Below are 11502 nucleotides of genomic sequence, written 5' to 3' on the forward strand. Positions count from 1 at the left end.
GTGTGTGTGTGTGTGTGTCACGTTATGCTTTGGTCATTGGGAACAGAATTCACCCTGAAGTCTTAATACCACAGAATCTGCTTTACGCACCAAAAACAAGCCCCGAAATCATAAGTGACGGCCGCCTCTGAGATTAGACGGGAGATGAAGTAGCAGAGCTGGACACAATAAATGGGTCGGGCAAATATTATCTGCTGATTTTAGCTCACCTCCAATATATGGACTCTGTGTTCAGTTGGGAACAAGAAACTGTAGTAGACAAATGCCAAAGATATTTGAGTTAAAATGGAAACGAAAGAGCAATGACAAGTTTATTTTTAGCCACACAAGCAGAGTCTCTAGGGACGTCAATAAATGACGGTGTGCTGGTGGGTAAGACTGACGTATCGCTTTATTTATCCAACTACTGGAGGGCCATGAAATTTGTATGTCAGAATTACTGTTAATAAGGAAATGTTAGCACACTAAGATGGGGCACATGGTGAGCATTATACCTGCTGAACTCCTGCATTGTGACTGTGTACAGTCTCAAAGAGGTGCAAGCATGACATTCAGTCTAGTTCAACTTTAAAATATTACACTCTGTACATGTTTTTTAATCAAGAATCCCCAGATATTTAAATTTAATTAATTAATCAAAAATGCTTGCATATGTGTTGATATTAAAAAACTTATATTGGCTGATATATCACTATCAGATATCCTAATTGCGGAGATATGGGGACGCAGTGACTCTACTAGAGCCAGCTTAACAATGGCACACACAAGACAAGCACATAAGAGAGCACACAGGTTTTAAACAAGTCTGGAGTTTAACCATACTGCCTCCTGTTTACAGCTGTAGCTAACGCTTTTGCCCAGATCTCAGCAGTGACACGAGCAGCCAAAAAATAAATGAAGGGTATGAAACATAGCGATCTAGCTGATTCCTGATAAATGCCGGATAAAGCCAGAAAATGCATCCATGGCAGAAACACAGACAGATGGATAGTAAGTACAGAGCTGAGCAACACAAACATACACAGCTGTGCAAGCATAAAACACATCTTTGCCAACAGTACCAATGCTGACAAAGCGCTTCCTAAATCCACACAGTCATCAGTACCGCAGAACAAAAACTGTTGCCACTTCATTAAGCCGAACTGTGTGTACAGGAGCTGCTCAGAAGAACTTACTGGTCGCTCAACAGAAGGGACTTTAGCAACAGAAACAACCAGACGCTTTGTGCCAAAATGTCTGAGTGGAATCTGGAGTGGGCACTGAACACTGCAGTTTCCAGGCCATCTGGACAGTGGTGCTGTTGTCCACTGCGAGGCCTGGTTCAAGATGGGATCTGAAAGGCTGGAAAACAATTAGCTGGAAGAAGCTGCAGCAGCTGAAAACTGTTTCCAACAACCCCATGACTGCTCTCCACAGACCAGACGTTTTCCCATGGCTTTACAAAACCAATGCTCCCAGTGTGTATCAGCCACGCACGGTAGCATTTTACGTCTTTGCTGTATGCTCGAAAATGTAAAGAGAAAAACGTCGAAGAGAAGAAACTTTGGTCAACTTTAACGTGCCAGAACCCACACAGCGGTCTCCTCCCTTTTAATGGCGTTTCACTGTTTGCCTTGGGAAGACTGGAGAGATAATTAACCAACCACAGTTCCCACAATGACATCACTGCTGCTAGCACAACTTTTTAGACCTCAAAATCCTTTTTATCACAGGACGTCTGTTAGGCATTTCTCCTGTATTGACAGGTAGCAAACTGAGACACACATGGAAAAATAATAATAAAAAAGGTCCTTCCAGTCCAGGCATTGGTTTAAAATGTTTAGCTTTGTTCATTTTAAAGGATCTGTCCACTTATTGGGCTCATTAGAGTGCAGAAATTCACTGACGAATCCCCTGATCCAATCTGGGGATGGATCTTCCATCTTTAATCCAGTGTGGGGGATAAAACTGAGGGCAAGTAAAGTGGTGGCTGTATCCAACGACCGGTCAAACATTCTCTATAAATGTAGGGCAGATGCAGCCACACTAAGTCTTGCTTTCTCTAGCGTTGTAACACCAGAGGAACTACTTGACCAGCAACAATATACATTTAGAGCTGACTGGGTGAGGTGGTGCCGTTCTGTGGTCAGTTGGAGCTGAAGAAGAAGCAGGAACAATGAAAGACAAAAGGTGGATTGTGACGCTCTGTTTAACAGTTTAGTATTGCTTGCCAAGTTGCCTGCCGCCTGCCAGTCGACCCATCTGTATTGTTTAATCAATCAACAGCCACAAGACACAGACGACACTGCCTGAAGCTAGCACCACTCCCTTGTCACGAAAGCCAACATTAAAATGAATTATCACATTAAATGCTCTCAACATCAGCCCTACAACATTGCATGGGATTTTTTTCTATTAAACGTGCCCTCAAAATGGGATTTAATCCATGTTGCAATACACAGGACTCAGGGACAAAAGTGGGACAGCCCTCAAATAATCCCCTGTGAAGGCCAATTTTCCATTTCAGCGAAAATACCAACAACAAAAAAAACCAGCTCATGGATGCATTTAACTGTAGGGCAGCTAAAGGACCCTCCAGACTACATGTAACCTGTCCTCATGTGGTTTAAATAGCACCCCACTTATCCTGACTCCCATGGTTGAGCATCACAGCCATGAGCGCACACACACAGTGGGAACATCTGATCAGCAACAGAGCACTTTGTACTGAACACATGAGGCTGTACTCAATAATTCATACAGTAAAGAGTGCATCGAACAGCACAACTGGAGGCCTCATAGACCGTAAAACACTGCAGTGTTAGAGGCACAAAGAAAGCACCATGGGATAACGTTATTTATTCCAGAGCTTGGAGGTCTGATTCTCCTAATTTTACTAAACATCTGCATTTGACTCTTCATTGAACAGATCCTTCAAATGAAACGGTTGGAGTGTAAACGCTTCTCAAGTTTATGGTCAGTGACACCTGCTGAAGTTTAGACTGTGTTAAATTCATTCACACTCACTCACACACACACACACACCAGACAACACACAGACACACACACAGACACACACACACAGACACACACACACCCAGACACACACACACAGACAACAAACACACACACACACACACACACCACACACACACCACACACAACAACAACACAGTGATGTAAACCCGTGGCTTCAGGGTAATGTACTATCGGATACCGGGTGCTAGAAGAGTTAATGAATAGACAAACCGAGAGAGTTTCGGTGTTCAACGGTTTTGGTCCAGTCACCAAACAAGCTAACGGCTACTAACGTTAGTAACGGAAAACACTGTTCAGTTAAGCACTTATTACTATAACAACCGCCCCCAGCAGTCGGTTAAAATACTTACCCTGCTGTCAGGAGCAGACACATAAACAACACGACGGTGTCTTGACTTAAAACTTGAAATATTTTCAAGGCAGCTGTAACCAGTCGGTACGCACCGTCGGCTGTTCAGGGCGTGGGGGAAGAAAAGCCGGGTTTGGTTGCCTTTTGTTTGTGTCTCTAAGCCCGAGGGAGGCGTGGTGGCGTGTCTGCTGATGCCTTCATGAGCGCCTCGGACACTCAATCTCCACAGTTTGATTATTAATAATCTGATTTTATTTTATTTATTTATTTTTTTTTTTACTATTTCCTAAGAACTCCATCGTCTGTGGTGTCAGTAGCTGTGTCTGTCTCATTCAGCAGAAGTCCTCTCTGTCCTTAGGATCTTCTCCTTGCACAGGAACCAAACTTTACCCTGGCATAGTGGCATGCACTGGTGCAGAACTTGAAAAAACATTGGATACACGTTGAAGTCTAATATATCCCACTTGACTTGAACACACAAGACACACCGTTGAACCACCAAAATGAACTGTTGATATTGCATAACACCAAATAAAATCATGAAAACCCCCAGAGGCAGACTTTTTTTAAAAAAGAGGGAACATTTGCAAGGCTTATTTTCTCTCATCAGCTTTATGTTGTCTATAACTTGTCTTTTAGCAATATCCTTCTCGAAAGTGAAAAATTCTATCCACATGAAGGCAGCACACGCTCCACGGTCTGTGGTGAAGAGCGCCACGATGTGGATGCTCTGTGGTAATAATAACCCAAGCAGATGCACATACTGTATATCCACTCTAGTTCTGAACTCAGGGAGCAGTCAGATGTCAACAACCAGTACAACGCTTCTCTGCCTTTTGTGTGTCATCACACACATTCACAATTCCTCTGCTGTATCAAATTCAACATCAAGGTAGCAAATTGCAGAGTGCATTCTTGTGCTGCCTTGTCCTGTAAAACTCCACAGGGATACAGTGTGACCTAGAATGTCATAAATGCCTGTTCAACAGCTGAGAGGGAAAATAGTATCTCTTTTTGATCAAGTTTGTCTTGACAGTGAGTTGTTCTTTTCTTGTAGTCCTTGAAGTGGTAAATTGATAAACATCTTTTTAGGGTAGAAGAGCTGGTTTCAATTTGTTACCTGTGTGTGTGGGTAGGATGCGTGGTCTGTCTGTCCCCAAACGCTGTAGAAAAATTGCAAGCTGTTTCTCCTTTGGGGCTTTGTCCAAGCCAGTGGCTATCAGGTAAGAGCCAAACTGTTCTTTCCATGTCTTCCACTGTGTAGGAAGGTCGTCTAGCATGGGCAAAAGAGGCTGCATTTGAGCTAAAAAATTCTGGTGCGTGCTTGTTGGAGGACTAGTGTCCCACCCAGGACCATGGCTATGAAGAGCATTCAAAGTAATGTTATGGTAAATACAAATCAAAGAAAGAATTTGGCCTGTGTCTGAATCCCTCTGGAAAAGGGGTCACAACTTTTTAGAGTTTTAAGATTTTTAATCGTCAAATAAGTAACCAAAACAGACTATATACATTGTGTATGTTATAAATCATTTAGATCTCAGTTTGGCAACACAAGACACTGCAGGAGAACTATTTCCCCACTTTATATGGTTTATGCACACTTTAGCCAGTGACTCACCGGTGCTGGTGCTGTAGGTGCGAACAGTGGCGTCAGTCAGAGGCGGTGAGCAGCCCGAGTCTATGGATGCTGTGTCGTCATCTTGGGAACAGCCAGCCTGGATGGCTCTCAGGTAGCTGTGGCTGCGTGATCGGAAGCATGTTGGCATGGGCAAGTCTGGAGGCTCTGAGTTGTCCTGAGAGTGGGAACGGGAATCTCTGAATGTGGACTCGGAGCTGCGGTCCTCATAATGATGACTCATTTCCAGGTCCCGTAGCTGGAGGAAGGAAAGGTCAAGATTGGTAAAGATGTAGCAGCGGTGTAGAACGGAGAACAGTACTGTATGAGTGGATTCATTTTGATCACAGTAACTGATCCGAGTGCCAGAGGTGACCACTTACTGCCCACTGGGCCCTGTCCATTGGTGATACACACTTGATGGGATGCAATAAAAGGACACCAGAAAGGTCCAAAGTTGACAGTTAGTCACAATTAGTGCTAAATATGGAAGAACACAGTGTTCTTCAACCCCAGTAAAACCAGCCCCCTGCTTCACTTCATGATGGGTTTCTGAGCTGTCATTTCATCTCTAGAATCATTTTCATTTTTTGACATTTCCTACAAAGCCTGCTATACAAGAACTGTCAACTTACAGAAAATAAAAGAAATGCCAAGGCAAGAGACATCACTTTGAAAAGTTTTTAGTGTGTTTTATGCAGCAACTGCTTGCTCATAAAAAGTCAGCCATTTCTGAGACTTGTTTTGAAGTGTGAGAACCAGCCTCATGGATGATGGGTTTCATATTCTGTTGATCGACAGACACAATGTGTTTGTAGCAAAGATATTTTGATGGTTCAGTGACTGTTGAGTGCAAGAGAGGTGGCACAAGAGAACACGAAGCAGAGAATCTGGTGGTTACAGCTCCACACCTTTTTGAGACTAAATATTAAATGTTGGGTATTGGTGATTTTCACTTGTTCTGATTCAAATTAATTTTGCTATGGGAAAAAGTTTCAAATTATACAACTTGACCTCAACAAGTCTAAATTATAATGCATAATAAATTTGTTTGGTATGCTGCTGTGCAAGCAAATTGAAGCAATAATTTCATATATTGGACGAATTTGTTGTAATGCGGTGACCTGTCAGAGATTGGGTACAAATCCTGTACTAATAGCCTGCACTGCCTCATTTGACTAGTTTATTGAAAAAGATCATAGCCATTTTGCATAGTTGTTCATCATCTTAGTGACCTTGTCAGTGGGAGGCTAATAGCTCTTATGTAAGTAGATGAATTAGACTTAAAACTACCAATGTCATTCATTTGGCTTTTAGGTTCATAACATTAATATGAGATACATTTCGAAAATAAGGATTCTTTGTTCACTGGGAGCTCATTTTGTCAGTCATTCAGGCTATATCTGTGAAAATGCTAATTATACTACGGAAATGAGTGCTCGTAGCTCATGGCAGACAAAGGGGTCTTTGAAACTCACTGGTGATTTGAAAGCAGAAATTTGCTTGGAGCTAAGTGATGTAAATTTCGAGCAAGTACAAACGCATTTAACTTATTAGAAAAATATCTGAGCTAATGAGGGAAACAGAGACGCAGACAGACACAGAGAAACGGAAATTCATTGGTTGGCCTCTGACAGCTGACAAATCCCACATTTAATTCATCCCTGTCTGTCTTCTCAGGGCAGGTACTGACCTGTGCGATGCAGCTACGTCTGCCCAAGGTACTGCAGGCCTGGCTGAAGTCATCATCATCCCAGTTTGGCAAAGACGAGCCTGTACCCCCAATGCAGTCTAGGTTGTCCAGGCTGCGATTATTGGAGAGCTCTCGGAGAGATGGAAGACAGCTGGAAAGGGGAGTAAGACGAGAGGGAAAAAAAAATAAAGGAGATGTATTAAGGATATGAAATATAAGGAGGTAAATTAAAGGCGTTTTCAGGAGTGCATGAGGACATGTTCGATGAAAAAACAGTTGATGGTAATGATGACAAGGAGGCGGAAGGGAAACGTGGATCAGCGAAGAAAATGAACGATCAGCAAAACCAGGAATTGAAAGAGAGATAAAAGAAGGATAATGTTGTTATTCAAGTTATCCCTTTCATTTCCACCATGAATCCACATCTCATCTATTCCAATTTTATCTAATTTGAGCATCAATCATTGTAGCATCTGAGCATGCAAAGCCAGTGATGTCAGGCAACGCATGTACACAGCTCTCTGTGCCATCATGGTGCCAAAGACAAAGAACAGGTTTAGGTTTACTCAAACAGCAGCTTTAGAGTCATGTTTTTACATATTCTTTGTTGGCACACAGTGATAGTTACATAGCAGTAAGCTGCCATGCCATGGTCTATGGTCACAGATGTCCCCCTCATTCCCCCATTTGAATAGTGTCAAACTCAGCTACTTTTCACCTAAAAGCACTGGGCAGATGGTATTTACAAGCTTAAGGGTGGCTGGCAGTTGTTGGCAGCAGGGTATGAATTTGGCATTTGGACTTGCCACTAACTTTAAAGACATCTGAGGGGGGCAGTGCAAAGTCATTGATTGTAAATGATCCAATCAGACATAAGCGTTTTGCACCACACCCCTGAGACGTGGCTTACAGACCTATCACTAACCTGCTCATTGACCTGCCCAGCTGGTGCAGAGAGGACACACTGTGGAGTGGAGACCACAGGGCATCCAGCTCCCCCTGCAACAAGGTGTAATCCAGGGTTCTGCTGCTCACGCCAATCAGGGTGGAGCAGACCGGGAGAGCGAGGGGTAGCATGGTCAGGGATTGGCAGGGGGAGTAGGGTTAGTCATTCAAGCACGCTTTAGGAAAGAATAAATCCTTAAATTTCTAAACATAGACTAAAGGGATTTGAAATGTTATGTGGAGGTGTATATGTCAGGTATGCCTCTGTCTGTGTTTCTCAGGATGACGCCCTCTTGGTTTTTCTTACATCAACTCTCCGTCTCTGATCCAACCAGATAAATCCCCATTGTAGTGTGTAGCGATATTTTGACACTGCATCCCCAAAAGCACCGCTTTATAGAAGGTACTGTCACAACCATTAATATCAAAAATAGTTTATTATACTATTATATTATTATTATATATATTTATTATATATTACATACATTAAAGCTCTTGAAATTTTAAAGTATAGTTTATTTTTTTTATTTTATTGTATGTCAAAGCATGAAAATCTGTGGCAAAAGACAAAAATATACTGAAACATTAAAATTTCATCATTTTTTTGTGCATATCCGTGCTGACAGTCGTTTCGGGTGGAAACTAAGAAACACAGAAACTATTTTATCTTAGACAGCAGATGTAACTGCTGCCAAAAACCTTTTACCACTTATGGGCATTGTGATTGTTCCTCTGCAAATGTGTGAAACCCTTCTTGAGTAGAGATTACAAAACATGGCAGTTTTGTCTTGCTTAAATTAGTTTAACATAGCCTTAGATACAAATGAAAGAATGTGAATGCATTTTCATTTTCATTTCATGAAAGGGAACACTGAACTCTGCTATGTCCCACTGCACCTGCATCACATATTGCCCAATGTATCTGCTCCAGAAAGCATGTAATTCAAAGACAAGTGAGTCGGAGTGCCAGTCAGTTGGAGAGATGAGGCAGATTTGTGGTTATTTACTGGTTGAGTGGAAACAAAAGTCAGTGTCATATGTGTAACTATGCACTAATGTTGTCTGTATCCTCTTAGTTAGACTGATGCTTTGTGGGTCCAACAGTGGGAAGGTAAATCACTGACGGCAGTAAGGCTGGCATGTGGAGGACAACAGGGAGTCTGACACCACTTAATTCTATGCGTGAGTAAGCGCACCATGGACTGTGTGTACTTTGTGTGTGTGTGTGTGTGTGTGTTGTATGCATTTGTATTTTTCCTGCATACTGGCATGGTGAGGCTGGGTGTGACAGTTTCCTTTCAGTACACCCAGAAAAGGATGAGGGTGGGACTAATTTATTTTCTTTTGATTGTTGAGAGGTTGTGCCAATCAGTATTTATAACTGTGTGTTCTTATGAGTGTCTGGGTGTTACCTGAAAATCAACACTTTATCAAGCTCAGTCTGTTGTCTTACTTGCGTGGGGGTAGCTGGTCGCTCAGAGACTGCTGTGTAGCCCTGAGGTAGCTCTGGCGGCGAGCTGCGGTTTTTGGCGAGGGTTTGGGGCTTCCCTCTGAGTCGTCGCTGTCTTCCATGTCTCCCATGGCCTTCACATAGCTACCACTGCGCATCCGGCGACATGGGATTTCATTGGCACCCCCGCTGCGCCCTAATGTGCTGCTCCAATCACCCTACAGGCAGCATAAGGAGATAAAATTAGTCTTTAGTTTTTTTTCACAATATATGTCATTACCTTATCACTGTATGAGTGCTCTTGATAGTAAGGATACATTTATATTTTGTAAGCACTACATTCACTTCGGGCCTACTCACCCTTCGTCCAACCTGTAGGTAGTTGCAGGTTAGTTCCTGTTGGCAGGATTTGGACTTGAGCATGGACCTGTCCAGAGTAGCTGAGCCCTTCTGGATTACTTGTCTCGGCTGGCCCATGGTCAGTGTTGACCAGGACCCTCCTTTCATATAGTCATTATCATTTATTACCATTCTTCCTGTTCCACCTAGTCCACCACCTCCTCCATCCGCAGGCACAGGAAGCGCCTGATACTTCATGTCATTGCTGCTTTTAGAGGAGCTGATAGTGTTGTAGCCACTGTGGATGTATCTGCTCTGGCCCCCCTGGCTGTCGTGGCCAGTTGGACGCCCCAGAGTCATCATGGCCATGGTGTTATGGTAGCTGCTCAAATCGCTGCTGTCCAAATCGTCTGAGCTCCAATAGCCTGACATGTTGGAGCGTGGTCGTCGCTTGGCAGTGGCTTCTGATTTTGTACCCCTATCTTTACTTTTAGATCTGCGATTCTGCTTCCCCCCGTCGTCTGTGCCAGATGAGCCTCCACCACTGCCAGTGGAGCGTCCATTGACATTTCCCTTCATGTGTTGGCTCTCCAGTGACTGGGACTTTGCAAAGAGCTTCTGCACTGAGTGTAGCATGTAACGGATGCGACCAGGACTGTCTGTGCGCTGTTTGGCGGCAGCAACAGCAGACGTTCTATGAAACTGCAACGTGCTGAATCCGTCACGGCCTCCAGGTAGCTGCTTATCGAACTCCAGAAGACTTGGTGGTGCCTGGTTCTTGGTCATGTGATGCGATATAGTTGCTGAGCCACTTGTTATCATAGGTGTTCGTCCACTCAGCCCTGCCATGCCCATGCCCATGCCCGTTCCCATACCCATAGACATGGATGTGCCCATGGTCCCTGTGCTTATCCCCCCGATGCTGTCCCCTGGTGGGGAGAAGTCAGACTGGTCGTAGGAGTTGTAGTGAATCCTGGGGAATGTGCTGCTGTTGGACAGCTGGTTGTTGAGGGGCAGCATGCAGTCTGGTGGGAGGGAGCCTTGGTTGGCTGATTGATAGAGGTTGGGGTCCATGGTGCCATAGTGGTCCATAGTGGGGCTCAGTAGGTAAGGGCTGCGTGGCAGGGTGCTGGTCCTCTGAGAGTAGAGGGTGTCTGGATGGCCTGCGGAAGGGTCACAGGAGTCAGACAGGTGTCTGTTACGGTTGGTCCCCAACCCTTTCATGGTGGCGAGGAGGTCCAACCCTTTAGAAGACCCCCAGGCCAAGTAGAGATGACTGATGACCTTGAAGGTGATTCCTAGAAAACAGGGAAAAACAGGACAGGAAGACACAACACAACAGAGAGGAAAGATGTTTAGAACTGGTTAATATACTACACTACTGTACTAAACACGCAAAACTAGACACAGACACATTCAAGATCAACAGTGCCTATAAGCTCAGCCCACTTATGTGCCAAACCAGACAACAAACAGGCTAGCTGTAGGGCTGTGGGGGAAATACTGTGCACTGAATGAACCAGCTTTCCATTGCTTCCCACAGCAAACATCTGTGTTAAAGTGCTGGAAGTGGATTGAAAAACAACGTGTGGGACAATGATGAGCTGTAGCCAGTGGGCCAGGGCATACATTATGGGAAAATGAACAATTGTTGGCAGTCATCTGTAACTCCAGACACCTCCACAGCTATGTGAGGCTACAGTACATGCCAGCAGTTAGTAAACAAATATCACGGAGGATAGGAAAGGATTAGAACTGTAATTCACACCGCACAAACATTTCCATTCATGTGCACTATTTAACAAATTGTGTTTGCGTAGAATTGGTTTTGTGCCCTTTCATAAGAAAACAAACAAGCAAACAAAAAAGTCTAAATAATGTACCTGCTGCCCCTACTTGCCTCTCCACACATCCTACAGGTTAGTTGTGTTACAAAACAGCCAAATCTCTGCGAGAACCCATTCTTTCAGCTTGTAGCACTCTTTCTATGCAGATTACTCCATCTGTTTCTCGGTCTCTCTCTTCCTCCTCTGTTACTGCTCTCTCCTCTTCCCACCTCCAGTGGGTATCCCTGGCGCTGGTCACAGAGCTCC

The 11502-nt window shown here is 44.0% G+C and overlaps 1 protein-coding gene across 2 annotated transcripts in view; it reads right to left on the reverse strand.

Moving 5' to 3' along the window:
• The window catches only part of dlgap4b (discs, large (Drosophila) homolog-associated protein 4b), a gene marked incomplete at its 3' end in the record, with an annotated part of 20432 nt that extends 9541 nt beyond the window's left edge, over window positions 1–10891 (reverse strand). Inside the window, 5 exon segments of one of the 2 annotated variants that reach the window (XM_035661309.1) lie at window positions 4488–4640; window positions 4986–5241; window positions 6676–6826; window positions 9074–9288; window positions 9431–10891. In XM_035661309.1, coding sequence (XP_035517202.1) covers window positions 4488–4640; window positions 4986–5241; window positions 6676–6826; window positions 9074–9288; window positions 9431–10633 — 1978 coding nt within the window. 2 annotated transcript variants of the gene reach the window in all.
• Between the last annotated feature and the right edge of the window lie 611 nt (window positions 10892–11502).

Source organism: Morone saxatilis, unplaced genomic scaffold, assembly GCF_004916995.1.
Source record: "Morone saxatilis isolate NCDOM2014 unplaced genomic scaffold, NCSU_SB_2.0 Contig18, whole genome shotgun sequence".
NCBI lineage: Eukaryota > Metazoa > Chordata > Actinopteri > Moronidae > Morone > Morone saxatilis.